Source organism: Bemisia tabaci, chromosome 10, assembly GCF_918797505.1.
Source record: "Bemisia tabaci chromosome 10, PGI_BMITA_v3".
NCBI lineage: Eukaryota > Metazoa > Arthropoda > Insecta > Hemiptera > Aleyrodidae > Bemisia > Bemisia tabaci.
In genome coordinates this window covers 14,347,233-14,365,112 of record NC_092802.1, presented here as the reverse complement: position 1 = coordinate 14,365,112, position 17,880 = coordinate 14,347,233, and the positions used below count along the sequence as shown (strand labels likewise).

Sequence of the window (17,880 nt, the reverse complement as noted above, 5' to 3'; positions counted from 1 at the left end):
GTCCCGAAATACAGTGGCAGCCCTGTCAATGTATTTGCTCCCTATCTTTGTATGGAGAGTTTGTTTTGATGTAGAGGTGGACTCTCAGGATAGCGTGGGATCTCCCCTCCATTACGCCCTCAACCTTGAGAGCTTTATTTGAGCTTGGGAGTTGATTTTAGGAAAAAAAAGTGGCACTATCGTGTTTCTTGCAAACTTTTACATGAGAATCAATGGTCAAATCGCAAATTCCTCACACATGCAACATCTCCATTGTGGTGTGTCCCTGCCCTATCTCATACACCTATGCATTATTTCCTTACCTATTGATATACCTACCTATCCGCTTTTTTCCTCTTCATACATCACATCACCGGATTCCGCACATTGCACTTTCTATCTAATCACCCTACGCGGAGTCCGGCCATATCACCCTCAACCCTCAAGACTTTCTCTTCATCATTTCTTCAGGACACTAGTCTAGTTTTAGAGTTAGTTACAGTTCAGCAGCGGATAGAGTTCGATTGTAGCCTCTTGGAGGCCAGGCCTCGGCTGGCTCCTTGACTTTTGACACGTTGAAGTACAGAGTTTTTGTGTTTCGTGTTTTCATCCTCCACCCCTTCATCTTGGAGCAAGGCCACCCTACAGAGGCCCATCCAAGTAATGTTATAATTAAGACCCTTCACTAACTCCACATTGACAGGTTTTTTAAACTTTCACTTTAGTGCATTTAACCTTTTCACGGAGAATTTCGTATTTATGATTCCAGAGGGCGCTGCGGAGCATGTGCCGGAGCTTCAAGGCGCTGATCTGCCGGCGGGGGGAGTCGTTCCGGGAGTGCCGGATCCACCACACGCACGGCTCCACGCACAGTCGCTCCCTCTCGCGGCACGAGCGGAAAACGGAGGTCTGCCGCCTCCACTCCAACCCCCTGCCGGAGACGACGCAGAGCGGCCGGACCCGCAACGGCTCCGTCACCACCTACATCACCGGCAACGGCGACAACAACGGCTACACCAAGAAGACCAACCAGGCCACCACAAGACTCTAAACAATCAACGCCCATCGTCTACTTCAGAAATCTCAACGTCATGCTACAGTACCAATAATACCTGGGGAGAACATCATGCGAGACCAACCAGCGGGCTGATTGTTGATATTGTCAGACAAAGCTATAGACAACGAAGACAAAAAAGGTATGGAGGGATCCTATTGGTGGAAGCGGGTGGTTGCAATGAACATAGGGGGTAGTAATAGACTAACGAACACGGCAATTCAAGAGAGATCCTTTAGTTAGTCCGTCATTTACCCCCTCAGTCTATAGAAACCACCCATTTCAATCAATAGGATCGTTCCATACTCTCTATGTCTTCTTTGTCTATAGCTTTGTCTAGCAATTTCAACAATCAGCCCGCAGGCCTACATAAGACTCTGAAGAAACAGCGGCGATTCTCTACTTCAAGAATCTCAACGTCATGCTAGAGTACCAATAATACCTAGGGAGAGTATTTTGGTGCAAATTTTTTGCAACGTGGGACGCAAATTCCTTAAACATTTTCAAAGGAACCCGCACGAACATTCTTTTGTAAAAAATTAAATAGCCTACACTGTTAGAAATCAATGATTTACTCTGAGTGAATAGCCGGTGTGAAGAAAAAAATCCAGCGCGAATTTCGCGCCGTGCTCTGAGTGAATAGATCAGAGCGTAAATATCACCAACGACGGACGAATTAGTTGAGGCACCTCAAGTAGCGTGAATTCAGGGCGTCCTGATACGAGCGCCGAATGGTGAAGTGGTAGCGCACTCGACTATCACAGCCGCGACTCGGGTTCAAATCCATGCTGCGGCAGTTCCGATTTACGTTTGCCTGTCAGATTTCCACTCCCGCCAGAGCGCGAAATTCGCGCCGGCTTATTTCACGCCAGATCCATGCACTCAGAGTAAGAGGTGGTCAAAATAGCAACTGAGTAAGCGTGAAATTCGCGCCGGGATTTTTAACAGTGTAGTTTTTGCTAGTTTGGAGCATAGATCTGCGGGCTGATTATTGAAATTGATAGACGAAGTGATTGATAAAGAAGACATTAGGAGTGTCAAATAATCCTATTGGTTGAAATGGGTGATTCCTATAGACTAAGGGAGAAAATGATAGACTAACTATAGGGTCTCTCGTAGGTTGCGGTTAGTTATAGTTAGCCCATTACCTTTATTTTTCGTCCATTGCATTGCAACCACCCGCTTCCACGAAAAATGATCCCTCCTCATCGTTTTTGTCTTCTTTGTCATTGACTTCGTCTATCAACCTCAATAATCATCCCGATGGCCGCTTAACCTTAAGATGCCCTGTATACTTTTACCGAAGTATAAGCTAAAACTATATATACCCCCGGGAAAGGTAAAGTTCACTCCTTCAAAGTCGCCCCTCTTCCGTAAGGGCGTACCTCGATTATCACGTGAGCCTTGTTTTACGTATGACTCTATGCTGTTCGGGGCTCATGCTGAGATGAAGATACGCTCTTGCGTCAGAAAAGCGACGTTATGACGTGCTTGACACGACGGCGCGGCGCTATGTTAATCGATTCTCGCTCAGCCGGTAGGCCGACAGTCGGAGAAAAAACTGAGCTGTCATGGCGGCGTAAGGAGCCCGGCTCGCATGATTAATGTGCCCCCGCTCCGAGGAAATAGAAAGGAACTCTGCCACAATGCTGACCGTATTTTGAAAAATAGTGGGAAATCAACGTATGAAAGCCGGCACCCCCATCACCCCTCGCCTGGCGGAGCCCCCGCACCGCAGAAAAAGTTGGGATGAGAGTGTGAAGCCGCCGGAACAAAGTGTTCCGGCAGGCTGCAGTTGGACAAGTTGTTTCCGAAAGAGAAAATGGTCACTTTTCAGGCTAGAAAATAAATAAATAAACTTTCTTCCTCCAAAAATGGAAAATTGCTAGATCCGCCAATGGAGAATGAAGAATTTTCAAGTGTCTGAATTTTTTTAAATTCCATTTTAAAATGGAACTTCTAAAATAACTGAGCACGAGGATATCCTTGGTTTCTAAATTGGATAGTTATTGCAGGAAATGTGACGGAATAACCTAATCTGCCGAAGTACACGTATTTAAATGGAAAATGCCAATAGATGACGTCACAAGGCGGCACATTTTCTCACCTTTAAGTCAATTTTTCTCCAATTTCCCATTTTAGAAAAAAATTATGAAAAATACTGCGAACTCAGCTTATTAAGCATTTTCGGATGAAGCAATAAAATTTGTGTATGCAAACTCTCCATTTGCACGCAATTTTTTTATTGCTTCATCTGAGAGTGCTTAAGAGCTGATTTCGTAGTATTTTTCAGAATTTTTTTCCGGTATGGGAAGTAGTATAAAAATAGATTTTAAAGTGAGAAAATGCACCGCCTAGTAACGTCATCTGGCGGTATTTCTCGTTTAAACAGATGTATATTTGCAGATTTTGTCATTTTATCATATTTCCTCCAATTTGTTCGCAATTTATGAGCCAAGGGTATTCTTGTGTTCCGTTCACTCAGTTGTTTCCACTTAGAAACGAAATTCACCAGATTTCAGACACTTGCAAATTCTCCAATGGAGAATGAACCTATCTGCATAGGAAAGTAATATAACATGTCTAGCTTCCAGAACGAACCAAAAAAGTGAGTTCCTTCTTGCAAAATACGGTAGCTGTGTTCCCGATAATTTTGGAAATGTGTCCCTCCGAGTAGAATATAATTATTGAGTATCGGAATTGCAGGGAAAAAAAATACTCAGAGCGCACTGAAAGGATAAGTTGTGGCAAATATATGCGAGGAAATACCCGATAATCTGTAAAAATATCGAGAGAACTGGGCATTATACGGGTTTTTTTCTCGGTAAAATAATTCTGGCGGGCTACAAGGAGCTTTCTTTTCGAGGAGACCGACGGATATATTTTTGTTAAAAAGAGAAAATAATTTAAGTTGTACAAAAAATTTTAATTTTAAAGCAATGTAAAATAAATATTTTTATTTTATTCGTACAACGGCGTAGCTCATTTCCTTACTGCTTTTTCCAATTTCTTTGTATATGAACTGGTCATTATTTTTAGTGGCATGGCGTACTTTGCGATACATCGATTAATCTGCAATTTAAACCTATGGAAAAGGATTGATAAACAGAGTGTTGGCAACGGACAACTTAATAATCGATTCTGTACCGTACCTTCAAATGGAGAAATATCGATTATCGAACGCCTTAATAATCGATTCTCTATCGCAGCTTCAAATGGGGAAATATCGACAAATCGATCATTCACGCCTCACTACTGATTATTTTATGGAAGAGCGGAAGGCTAACGAATCGATTCATCAGGAAATGAAAGAAGACTTTCCACTATATTTTTTTCTACAACCCAACCAAATAGATTTAAAGTCGAGCAAATCTTTTAAATACTATATACTACCCATCATATTCTCACCTTTCACATACAGTAGATTTGCAAGTTCAAGAATAAAAAAGGGTATGAAAATTAACTTCAAAACGAGACAAACTTTCCACCTTTTAACGAACAGCGTTTACCTGAGACGTCACACTATTGCAAAGGGTTAACTTTTCAGAGAAATGGTTTAATTTTAAAAACCATTTCACTATGCACAGGTTTTATTAAGCCACAGAATAAACGACCTGATTACTATCCTGTCGGCAAAATATATACAAAAAAAAAAAAAAAAATATTTCACTGCAATGATTGTTAAGAAGTACGTTGTAAAACTTAAATCAGTTGTAGCGATTCAGTCTTGATCAATATTTCAGTTTTAGAGGCGTTTTGTGCCAGTTTGTTTGAGATTCACTACGTTTGAGTTTCACAACAAACTTCACGAGACGCGACGCTTGAGAAGCAAAGAAAAAGTCCCTTCGAAGTACAAGGTAGACACCATCGAGACGATCAAGTCACAATAGTGGTATCACGCCAAATGAAGGCACTTCGTGAAGCAGTTCGTCGCCGTAACGAGAAAGAAGCAGCAACGCGGCAGAGAGTGCCGAAGGTCTCTCTTCGAAAATTTGAAAACAGCACCTGTTTTGTCCAGTAATTTACGTCCACGCGTTTTTTCGGCACGGGAGTTTTGGTCCACGTGCCAGTTGAGACCCAAAGTTAATTGGCCCACATGTAAATACAAACGACCATTGCTCACGACGTTTTTAGATGAAAATGTATAATGTCTTGGAAGAATGAGGGTTTGCTTGTTTCTTTGTTTTGTCTGTTCGGTCCAACGGAGAATAATATATAGTTGAGAGTTTTGGTAAAAATGGGGGAGCGTCAATTCCATTAGACAAAATTCACTAAAATTCTCTACACCACTTTGGTGTAACAGAACTAAATTATCTTTCAAGAAATTCCCACATTGTTATACCTGAACCGGATAAACCTCTATATTTGCCTCAGCTAAAGGCTCTTAGATTTTTCCTGTGTGCGATAAGTATCTTGATTTATTTTGCGAGGAACGATCTGTACTTTTAAAGGATGCCTGTTTTTCTTAATACGTTCAATTTCGTATAATACTGTGCAACACCTCTGTTGTGAAATAGTTGCTTCAGGCGCCGCCGCACGGCGGGCGGGCGGCCAGCGCGGAACGCGCATCGGCGCCTACAAACCTAAGTGGATACTTCAAGCATTGTGCAATGCGTGAAGTATCCACTTAGGTTTGTAGGCGCGAGTGAGCCTCTCGCGCTGGCAGCACGCCGCGCCGCTTCGCTCTGTTAGGCTTTAATACCTATTTATACTCGCATAGTCAGCGTTTTTTAACTCATGATTTTGAAATGTTTGCACACTCTGCATTGATTATTCTCATTTAGATTGATGGGGAAAAAATATGTATCAATTTATCAAAGGAGAATAATAATATAATGTGCGCTATTTAAATATTGGTGGTTCCGTGTCAAATTTAATGATTTCTAACCCACTTTAATTTTTTCTTTTACATTTTGTGCTTTCATTGTGCTGCAGCGAGATGTACACGCAACCAAACGCTCAAAATTGACACCTCTTTCTCTCTCAATTTCTCATTTCCATATTGTCAATATAATTTTACATACCGACTAAAATATAACGCTTGGACGAAGTCACTGTTGCTTATTTTACGTGAGGGCGTAAACTGCTGGACAAAAAAGGTGCGCGGACAAAAAATCGTTGACAAAATGTCCTGAGACCGTGGGAAAAGTTTCCCAATGCAGAACTTTAAAAATAACGGAACGAAATATGAAGATTAGAGAGACTTAAGAACTTGGACTGTTGAGTTTATAAACATTTCAATAGGATAGTCATAAGTCAGAACGACCGATTCATGCAGCGTGACGTTATAAAAAAAAAAAAAAAAAAAAAAAAAAAAAAAAAAAAAAAAAAAAAGATATTAGAGATTATAGCGCGCTGACGCCTCGAAAGAAAAATGAATCCAGACTGATTAATAGATGACCACGCGAATTTTTCCGGCGCATCTAGTTTTGTCTAGGTGCTCGAATTCGCGTGGCAAGTTTGACGCGGCATTTATTCAAGAGACGGAAAATTGCGAGAAACATTAATTACTGGTGTGAAAAGATACGCAAGGGGCGTCCTGCGGGGTTATCAAACTGCTGTCAAAAAGTCGCAGTCGCGCCCTTCACCTTAACTCGCAGGAAAATGGTGGTTTTTAAAACACACTTTGGCAACGATGGACGAGATATTCGCGCCTCTTCTGACGCCATTGTTTAACTTCCCATTTTTCCGGATCCGTCCCTGAAAAATGTAACTTGACGAGGATTCTTTCCCGAAAGGAGTGGGGGGGGGGGGGGGGGAGCTTGAGGACTTGAATGCTTACTGACTGAATAGCTCTGCCGTGCTGTAAGTAAAAACGCCGAAGGAGCATTCGAATTAATGTTGCCAAATGTTGAAAAAGTTGTGAATATACTTCCTCGAAATTTTCAGACTTTTCAGATCAAGTAACGAACGAATCGGGGTGTCTACTAAAACAGGCTGGCCAAAAATCAGTATACTTTTACAGTACTTTTTCAGTACATTCCCGAGAAATTCGGTACTTCCTCGATTCAGTACTTTTTCAGAACCTTCATTTGACGAAATTCAAAAAATTTCAAAAAGTTGAATTTCTCTCTCAAATTGCGACAAAAATGAAAAATTCCGGACCTTCTAACGAAATTTCCGCACTTTTAAGTACTTCCAGACCGCCCTTAATAAATCAGTACCATTTCCGGACTTTCCGGAAATTCCGGAAATTCCGGACTTGTAGACACCCTAGAAATGCCCTGAGAAGAAATACTTACTAATTTTTCTGAAAATTCGGGATTTTAGAGGAAATTTGGCAACGCCTTGTGGCTCATACGGCGTTCATTCTGAGCCCGGCAGACTGTAATGAATAGCTCTGGAAAGAAGAGAAGCTTTAATTTGTAAGTTGATGAAGTCCAAGCGTTGATCCTCCTCCAAGGCCCGCATTTTTGCGGTGATTTTGCTTTGGCCGTCCGTCGATTAAGCAAAATTAACCCCCACCCCCCCACCCCCTCTCCCATCCCCTCTCTCAGTACCACACTGGCCATTCAGAAACAGTATACGCATTTCGTGAGATGAATTTGAGTAGAATTCGAGCTTTTCATGAGATTTAAAGACATCGACCGTTTTAAGAGTTTGCGTATAAAATTTCGGCTCCAGCTTATTATTTCAGGGGAAACTTATCCTGGTGATAGTACCCACGGTTCTAGAACGTGTTTTCCGCCTTATGAATAGCTTTTTGAAAGCTTTTCATAAGCTTTTTTGCTTTTTTTGAAAGTTTTTTTTTGGACTCCGGTTTAGAGTTTTTGGTATCCATCCTCTGGATGATAGTGCTCGCACACCCTTCGACCCCTCACGGTAGTGGCGATTCCAGCAAGTTGACAACATTGTTAAAGCGCCATTAATCTATTGGATATATCAATTCTGGTTGAAACAGGCGACTTCACCTAGAATCGATTGTTTAACATACATTTAAATGGAGAAAACAGTGTTGCCAACTTGCGAGAATCGCCACTAACTCAAGACGAGAGAAGAGAAAAGAACATACTTATTCTCATCTTAAATGTAAAGACGAGTATAGTAAAGAAAATTAAATAATAAAAATATGAGTGTAACGCAAATATATGCTAGAATATAAAATCATGAGAGTAGCGCGTAATGCATACTAGGGTGGCATGAAACGTAGGAAAGAAATGAAAGATTGGAAATTTCAGGGAAATATTTCATCACATTTCACAAGGCTGTGAAATATTTCACATCGTTTCGGGGCTAGAGTATGCAACCCGCACTCAAACACATAAAAATAGAAGAACGACACAATTCTTTCACTTGGCGAAACATGAAAAGGAGCCGATATTTTTCCATATATTTCATAAATTCCTTAAAGTTTTGAAATTTCAAGATTTCATTTTTCATGAAATTATATGCCACCCTAAGCATAACGCCTGATGCGCGAAGGGGTCGGGGGGCGTAGCACCCTTGTTGAAATTAAATTAAAATGTCTCGGATCCACCCACCCAAGACTATATCTTGACGAGGAGAGAAAGAGAAAATTTTAATGGGATATTTCTCCCTTTACACCCACAAACCAACTAGACCTACGGACAATAGATGAGACCCTATGCTGGCACCAAGATAACAATTACTTGTGTATTTGAAATGTCAAATTACCGCTGCGATATATAAGAGGAGGAGGAAAATATATAGTGGCCCATGAGGGGATCGAACCCGCGACCTTCGCGTTATTAGCACGACGCTCTAACCAACTGAGCTAATGGGCCAGTTGTTCAATACCTAAAAAAAATTCTCTCGTGTTTTTCCGCGCTCGGCAACATGGTGTAATGTTCGCTTGTCTCAATGGAATCGGTGTGTGCTAGACGGGCGTAAATCCAAGAACTCATGAGCCCTAGCGTCCTGCTTAATTAACGAAAGCCGGGGCTCATGAGTTTAAGGACTTACGCACGTAACGATTGAAGCATAATTCTCTCGTTACGGACTATAGCAGCAGCTATTCAGGGATGAGTCTATACTGAGGAGAGCTCAATTAAATCAGTGAGAACGAAAAGACACCATTTCTATAACTCGAAAATGCTACATTTTCATTGAAGACAGTTTTTATAGAGGGCATTGAATACAGCGCATCTGTTCCATCTTGGACCTTTGAAATGTCCTTTAGTGCTTGTCTTTTGGCACCAAAACTGTTTTTCTAGGCTAAAGTCTTCATCCACTGAGCAGTGTTGTGTATGTCTCGATTATTTTCATTTTTCCGAGTTGGTGTGTTTCCGTTCTCACTGAGCGACGTGAATGTTGTAAATGTTGCCTATCTTTTGATTGAATGGGCTCCAGTCATTGCAATTGTGTTGCAATCAAATTGAAATGAGCTAATTTTTTTGGTTCGAATGCTCATCTTTTAGACACACAGAGTAACAGAACTAATTGACTATCAAAGAACTTTTGGCACATCGATAGTGAAACTGCAGACATGCGTTTTTCGGCTTGAGGCATTGTTGCGGATTTCCTGCCATACTTCTTTTCCTAGTAGAAAATTTCTACATACATGGAAAACTACTGAACGTTCTTGATAACTTCGGTCATTCTTCATCTCCACGTGAAGAATATTCTGTACACATTTCAAGCCAAAATGTTGGTTCGTCTCCTTTTAAAAAATAAAATAGAAGCGGAGATTTCGAAACACCGCAACCAATATATATTTGCACTTTCACCGTCGATGTTAACTTAATGATGTGAAAATATTACAATTTATCTGCCATCAGTGGCAACTTCATTCTAATATTTATATTGCAGTGTGCTGCTTCGGTAATTCGTTGAGAGAGGTTGTTTTTGCTTAATTTTTTTTTCTCAAAACGGGGATTATAAGATTTTAAGATAAACCTCCCTCATGGATCCAATGTGAATTTCGGCTTAAAATTTAAGAACTTATGTTTCTTCGCACAATTTTAGTTAAAACCAAAGCAGAGGTATATTATGGTTAATAATAAAAATGAGTTATTTTCTGACTAAAGTAACAGACTTTTAAAAATTATAAATTACCATTACAATTTACAAACAATTAACCCTTTACAATTTGACCCTTTTATCAGGCACTTTATTTATCAAGATTTTATCAGTTAATTCTAAAATTGCATTCTGGTGTTATTTATTTAACTATTAATAATAAAATATGAAAGTTTGAGCTTTTTCAACTAATCATAAAGATGTCTGTATCGGTGCTCTTCTTGGATAATACATAGCGCATCGAGACTGGTATTAGAAATGCAACGGCAACACAGTGTAATGGTACTGACGCGCCAGCCGCGGTCATGTTAAAGGAGATAGCGCTGACGTAAACACGCAACGCAATTCTTCGTGAGCCTTGAAGCTCGCTACGATACGTGCTAACTGCGGTTCATGCCGTGGGGAACTTGGCGCCGGCGCTTAGCGCCACAGCAGCTGCGCATGGCGACCTTCCCAGCACATGCATGGACCGCCTCAGACACGTCGCTGGCGCTATAACCGCGTATTTCGGTGCCTCCATCCAACTGGCCCATTAGCTCAGTTGGTTAGAGCGTCGTGCTAATAACGCGAAGGTCGCGGGTTCGATCCCCTCATGGGCCATCAAATTTTTTCTCGTTGGTCCGCGGTTTTAATGGGCTTTTTTATTTTTTTATTTAAACACGTTGGGGTATTTATGGTTTTTTTTTTCGATAGAAAATTATTCAGGGTAGTCAGAAATGAGGAAAATAAGGGATATTTACCTACCAGGCTGAACCAGAGAAAGCATCCTCAAACCTACGAGGGGAATATCTTGGTTTTAATTGGATCGATTTCAATGTATCAAGAAATCACCAGACCACGCATAAAATAAATAACAAACAAAAAAAGAGAAGGAAAAAAAAATGAATCTTCTTTTCCAATTTTGTTACAAAAAAACTAAACTAAACTAAACTAAAAAAAAAAAAAAAAAAAAAAAAAAAAAAAAAAAAAAATCAATTTTTTCCTTTTCATCCTTTGTCATTTATTTCTGTGCATTGTTGGGGTTTTTTTATTGTTTTTTTTTTTTTTTTTTAATACTTTAGAAAGAGCGACTTTTAGGTTTACGTATAATTCAGAAACGTTCAATAAAAAAAAAAATAAAAAAAAATTAAAAAAAAATTAAAAAAAAAACAACAACAACTCAGCCGTGCAGGAGTCAAATTTTCCCGGAAAAGTACTTTAGAGTCCTGGATCCGGCAATTTCCCCGTCCCCAAAGGCTCTATAAGTGAGTCTAAACAAGTGAACCGATTACTAGACTCTAACAGCACGCGTCCTCAAAATGCGACGTTGCAAATTTATCGTATTATGATTTCCAAAAGAAAAACAACATGCTAATTTCTTGATTTTTTTTTTTTTTTTTTTTTTTTTTTCTTTTTTTTTTTCATTTTTCATAACCTATCAAGAGTTCCGGCCCAATTCCTCGATGGATTTCCGCCGGAAATCCCTTGGAAAATCCGTCGGGAGACCGTTCCGAAATTTTCAACATTCCGTTCATTTCCGGTTCCACCTGACGTCATCGCGAAAACTCAGGAACAAAGAGCACCCGAAAGAGCCGCCGCAGCGACACGATTAATCACGTATTCAACCTGATGGTCATAAAAAAGGCCAGTTTTTGCCATCCTCCCACGGGGCGGGGGAGGGGGGATTCGGGAGTTCGCGGGTAAACACACAAACCATACAGGAAGTGTTCCTACGGAATTTTCACGATGTTACCGGACGCGATGTTGAAAATACCCCATTCTGACCTCCCCTGCCTGATCGTCACCCCTTTGACGTAAGAGCGTACCTCAATTTCTACGTGAGCTCTGTTTCACGTAAAAATCCATGCTTTCTGGGGCCCATGCGAAAATCGAAATACGCCCTTACATCGGAAAATAGTCCCGGAGTCTAATCTGCCATGCTACGGAAAAACGCCGTATGAGCCTCCAGACGTTGCCAAACTTTTTCCGATAAAATAAATATTTCCAAGGAAACTTGTGGACATATTTCTCCCAAATTTTCAGAGAATTTATCTCGCAATTTAATCCACAGTATCTGAAAATTTCAACGGAAAATATTCATGGATATCCTCAAAAATTAATGTTTTATAAACGGAAATTTGGCAACATTCGGATGTTCATACGGCGTTTTCCCTTAGCAGGGCAGTAAAATGTCCTTTCACTATATGGCAACTGATGAGCGCGGGAGTATTTTCACCCCCCCCCCCCCCCCGCACTTGGAGGGAGCGACCCGTTAGACCCGGGGGCGTTACGCTGAAATTAAGGCACTTGACGCTTAAGAGTTCATTCCGGTTTTCAGCTGGTGTTTTTTGCGTCTGGATGTGGGTGAGCGGCGCGACTGCAAGCGACTTGAGCCGTTTTGCCGATTTTCGTTGGAAATTCGGTTGCAGTAGGATTGATTTACCCCGGAGGCTAATTCTGGAAATATTTCTACGAATTTTCAACATACGTGAACTCTCTGAGTAAGTGCGTTGATGAAGGATATATTTTCAGGCCGGCCCACAGTGGATTGGGTCAATCAGAGAAGTCGAACAGGAAATTTTTATCTAAAACTGCAAAATTTTGATGTTTGATTCGTCACATTTTAAATTTTAAGGGGTGTTTCTGAATGAGAGTTCCATGAGGAAACCAATGGAGCCACTTTTAGAACCCCAAAGTTTTATCTGAATGGAGTTATGAGCGTTTAAAGTTTCCAAATTTTGTCCGACCTCTCCTATTGACTCGATCCACTGTGCGGCTCCCGTAATTGCGCGAGAGGAACACGTGGTCATTCAAAAATTTACATTTCGACGGTGAAACTCTCAAACCCCATAAGTATCTCGTTTGCGGTGTTTAAAAATCTCCACTCCTAGGTATTTTATTTCATTTTTTTTTTTTTTTTTTTTTTTTTTGTTTTTTTTGGAGAGGGATAAAGCAAAATCTTTCCTTGGAGTTTTCACAGAATTTTCCTTGCACGGGGAAGAAAAATCACGGTTTTTTTGAAGATTTGATGTTAAGTAATTTTCTGGTGGAAAAAAAAAAAAAAAAGAAGTTTCACAAGAAGATAAATAATGATTAAAAAATCGAGCTACAAGCCAAAATAATGCTGCTCGATTGAAGCTCGATTTTTTAATCATTAAATGTTCTACACAGCTTAGCCTGTCAAATTTGGCAATAAATAGTATCACAAAAAGTCTGCAATGTCGCAAAGCGGGATACATTATCTGGGAGTTCCGCAGTAGATTTAGTTTGCGTAAGCTTTACAAACAAGAATATGAGCATTTTCAAGTTGAACTGATATTTTTGTAAAAGTGGACGTATCTCTGCCAAACGAAACAATGTGTATTAAGACATGAGCCTTGAGACCCATAGGAATCCATGCAGAACAGGACTCAAATCATATTGCAATTGGGAACTACAATTTCTGAAATTCAATTTCAATTTCTACAACCTCTGCATCCCAGAAAACGCTAATGTGAGTTTAAGAATCAATGGTTGATACATAGGTTGTTTCTAAAATGAGCTAGAATTTGTAATTCCTAATTGCAAATGTATTCCGATTGTCAGCACAGCGATTTTTTTCCTGTTAGATAAAAAAATTGAACTTTCGGATTCCAGCAGAGACTCTCATCACTAAGCTATGGAATGGGTTGAGATGGTTTGTCATTTTTGTACCAATAGAGGGCATCAAGTTATATTGTAATCTGTTAATCTCGTTACACAAACATGGAAGATTTTTTCGAAACACTTCAGTAACAAAACCAAAAATTTTTAGAACTCAAATATAACGCAGCTATGAGGTTAACAAATAAAATTTGCTCCCTAAACTGTATACAGAGAGGGTCTATATCGGATATATCCTGACAGCACTTTATGTTCTATTCTTGAGCATTTTGAGAGCAGCCTTTTAATTTTTAGCTTTTTGAATTTTTTTTCCACTAGGTATAATACAAAAATTTCAATTTTGAGGTAGCAGAAGTTGGGCAAGACACACAGACAAGACATAATGTATTTTTTATGGCTTGTAGAGCCCACAATTTCAGGTTCAAAACAAAGTTTAATTTTTACTTGTAGATTTCTATTTTTCAAATTTTTATACCAAAGTGCTGTCTTATTGTGGAGGCAAAGAAAGAGCTGGACATGTATGAATAGACAGGCTTTCAAAACATCTAGACTCCATTTAAATGAAATCAGCATCAAAATTAAACAATTGATAAAGTTGCTAAATGGGATGCTCAGCTTTGAAGTGTAACTATACAAACATTTCTTAAAATCCATTGCCACTAAAGTACAAAACTGCTGAAATACAGTGTTGGAGAAATGCACTTTAGGCATATTTTATTTTAACTGAAATACTATGGAGAAGAACCACAAATTATAGCCGCAATGTGAGGATTCTAAAACCTTGGCCGGCCAAACCCATACCTCAGAGAGAAGTGACTTTTTTCTTACCTGCCATCAACTGCATTGAGTACAGTCACCTCCAGTCCTAGCACATCAAAGCAGTCCATCATTCGTTTTCTACGTTCAGGTCTGCGCTCTAAGTTGATGAGGTATGTCCGACTAAGTCCCCAAGATGTTTTTTCACTTTTTTTCACAAAACGCGACAACGATTCACTAACTGACAGCGGCGGCCCGGTCACTAAAAAACAAAGAGAAGAGAAAATATTTAATTTTTTTACTTCACTCTCCTGTTACAAGATACAGAATGACTGCAGGAAAAAAAAATCTTAAATTTAAATTGTTGAACTTATTTCTTCAATTGATAAAATTTTCAATTTCTGGACGGTATAATTTGAATTTTATGATAAAAACACGATTTGCATAATTTCTTTGATTGATAAGATACTAAAACCTATACAGCATTTCACTGAGTATCCATACAACTACCAGCATTAATTTTTCAATAAGAACCTGATGCCACAGGTTAAATCATATTATCTTTGAATTTTTTGATTCCTTGATGAACACTTAATTACTTTCGTCCAGATTTTCAAGGGCAAAAATAATCCTCCAGAGATTAAAGTAGAATTTACTAATTTTTTCCATTTTCTGGGGGTAATTCTGTTACTTTGAATATCCGACCAAAAAAATATACAAACTGGTTGCCACTCTAAAATAAAGAAATTCTTAGTTTTTAACCAATTCCCTGATTGAATTCTTGATAAGTCTATCTCCTATTTTTCTGGGCCCATCCTAGACATCATAGTTATACTTCTTTGAATGATCATGAAACTCACATAAAACTTCAAGCTTGATGTTCGTCAACTGGCTTTCATCAGATTCTAGAGGAGTGTCTCTTTCTAATGGGACCATAACAAATCCGTGAGTATTTTCATTACAGACATGAAGTGGAATACCTGAAAACATATGGTAGACATGAAGACAGTTGAAGCGTGACATTAAAGTGACTAAGTAAGCTAGTTTTAAGACATTTAAAACTAGTGCCTTGAATGTGACTAACTTTAGGAGAAGGAATTTCATCTTCTAACTTTAGAAAATCAAGCTATTGATACCACTACCCTGAGAGAAGAAAAGTTGCGTACCTTTTGGTACCGATTTTTTCTCAGGGGTCCAAAAATTGATAGATATGAGAGTCTACAGGATTGCCATAAATTCTTCATCTTCGAATTCCCTGGCTTTCTTTGCTTTTCCCTGGCTGCAAAGTTCTCTAAAACTCCCTGACTTTCTCCTAGCCTTCAAGCAAAATTTCCACCTATTTTTTTCTATTCTTTATTGGACTGTTGCTGCTTGTTGGACAAAATTTCCTTGTTTAGAGATCAAAGTATGGAAAAAGGCATTCAGTAGCTGGTTAAAAAATGACAAGACTTAAAAATAACCAGAAACAATAAACATTCAGATGAGCAGTGATATGTTTTAGTGATTAGTAGATGTGTCAGAAATTGGCTTTTCCTGGTCGCTGCAAAGTCCCTTACTTTCCCTTGTTTCCCCGGTTTTCCAGACCGCTGGCAATCCTGATCCAGAATCTAAAAACTGAAATTGCTACTTTAAAGAAAAATTCAATTAAAGTGAAACATTTCAAATTGCTCGTTTGATCCCAACCACAGTACTTTAAATTATGGGAGGCGACTTCAGTCTCCATTCAAACAAAAAAATGATCCTCATTGTTAGAAAACTGATATTTGTAATAAGCCGACACACTTACCAGACAAATTTGCTGCTAGGGCGAATGTGATGATATCATCATGTGGACCATGATAGCCAGGAACTTTTTCCGGTAAGTAAGATAATTTATCAGTGGACTGATACCTCAGATCAATGAAGACACAAGAGTGGATCATAGGAACTTTGAAACAGCCTTTTTCTTTGCGGAATAAAATAGATTCATAGTCATCAGAGCGATAATAATAGAAATCGCTTGTCATGCCGCCCCAGAAATTGGAGTAAAGCCCACTTGACTGGAGCACTGGCGATACTAAAGGATAGTTCTTCGAGACCATATCTTGTATCACATCCGGATAAGTAAGAAATACATCACAGTCGATAAACTGAAAAATGTAAGCAGAAGAGTCATGAACATATTCTCCTCATCAAAACAAAAAATTTGATAGACTTAGAAACAGTGTTCTCCCTCCCTCAGGTGTCAGGCACCAAGTGCGTCTAAAAATTGGGAGAGCTGAGCCATTGAGGAACCTAAGGAAGCGGACGTACCCTGACGATTTTTTAAAACCCACAATCGCAAAGCAGTGGTAGCATATGAAGCATATGCAAGGGTTAATTACGCTCCTAGAAATTGGGCTCCCAAGGCAAGGTGGGTCCTGCAATTTTAGAAGGAATGTACTGCCGTGCTAATAAGGAAGAACGCCGTATGAACATTCAAGAGTTGCCAAATTTCCACCAATAAAATGTTTATTTTTAAGGAAAATAATGAATATTTTTCCTTGAAATTTTCAGGAACTTTAGGTGAAATTACGAGCAAAATTATCTGAAAAATTGGAAAGAAGATATTCATAAGTTTACCAGGAAATTCGTGTTTTATCAAAGGAAATTTGGCGATGGAAGGCTCATACAGCGTTTTTCCTAAGCATGGCAGTGTAGAACACTACTTAAAAAAAGTGCTTTGCCTAATGATAAGGCGCTGAAAGCAAGAAATTAAATATCACAATTTCAAAGCTTGCATGAGCACTTGTTCACCCCAAAATCCCTGAGAATTAATGTATTGTTCCTTTACTCATTCATTCCCCTGGATATACTTATATTGAGTTTGCTCGACTAGTTTGAAAATTAATTTCTACAACTTACCAGTAGGTAGTCAGCCCATGTCTCTCTTGAGTACATGAGAGCTTCTTCCCGAAGCCGCATTATGTGAGTGAACCGACTCTCTGACCAATGTGTGGGTCCTTCTTCATCCTTAAATTCCGTTGGTGGCGATGGTGCGAAATGAGTATTTATAGAACTGTACGATGAGGATACTTTGGAAAGCCATGCATCAAGGATTTCAATGGAGTTATCGACATTGTGGTCACTTTGGATCCTGTTGGATAGCAGGACAAACCAAAATTAGATTAGAAATGTCATGAAACTCCGCAGTTAAATCTGTGGCAATTTCTGAGACAATACGCAGTACTTCCCTTCACATGACATGAAGAGAAAATATTGCTTCAACGTCAAAATGCTGATGCGTGAGTTTTTTCAAATTTTTTCAGTAATATTCAGAACAAGTTGGAGGGTAATATGTATCTTGTTTTATACATATGTCATTTAATATATGATATTAGGAAAATATGCATATGAAAACCTGGATGTATTTAAATGAAATATTCTAATCATAAAATTAAAGCATATATCCATGGGCAATTATTTTAAATTTTTGACACAAGAAGTTTCCCTACTTTACCTAGAAGGAGAGT

At 39.2% G+C, this 17,880-nt stretch overlaps 2 protein-coding genes and 2 non-coding genes across 5 annotated transcripts in view; 2 read left to right on the top strand and 2 right to left on the bottom strand.

The window, feature by feature from the left end:
• LOC109037686 (cannabinoid receptor type 1A) overlaps positions 1 to 1,165 on the top strand; it is a 276,308-nt gene extending 275,143 nt beyond the window's left edge. For both annotated transcript variants that reach the window (XM_072305158.1, XM_072305157.1), the window contains one exon: positions 749 to 1,165. In XM_072305158.1, the coding sequence (XP_072161259.1) occupies positions 749 to 1,030 (282 nt within the window). In that variant the 3' untranslated portion in view covers positions 1,031 to 1,165. The remainder of the gene's footprint in view (positions 1 to 748) is intronic.
• The window catches only part of LOC109037684 (glycosyltransferase 25 family member), a 323,369-nt gene that overhangs the window by 304,529 nt on the left and 960 nt on the right, over positions 1 to 17,880 (bottom strand). The window contains exons 2-5 of the mRNA XM_019052461.2: positions 17,273 to 17,504; positions 16,176 to 16,518; positions 15,250 to 15,369; positions 14,462 to 14,651 (exon numbers count right to left, since the gene is read on the bottom strand). Coding sequence (XP_018908006.2) covers positions 14,462 to 14,651; positions 15,250 to 15,369; positions 16,176 to 16,518; positions 17,273 to 17,504 — 885 coding nt within the window. The remainder of the gene's footprint in view (positions 1 to 14,461; positions 14,652 to 15,249; positions 15,370 to 16,175; positions 16,519 to 17,272; positions 17,505 to 17,880) is intronic.
• On the bottom strand, positions 8,705 to 8,778 carry TRNAI-AAU (transfer RNA isoleucine (anticodon AAU)). The gene has a single exon. It is a non-coding gene; the product is annotated as a tRNA-Ile (tRNA).
• TRNAI-AAU (transfer RNA isoleucine (anticodon AAU)) lies at positions 10,539 to 10,612 on the top strand. The gene has a single exon. It is a non-coding gene; the product is annotated as a tRNA-Ile (tRNA).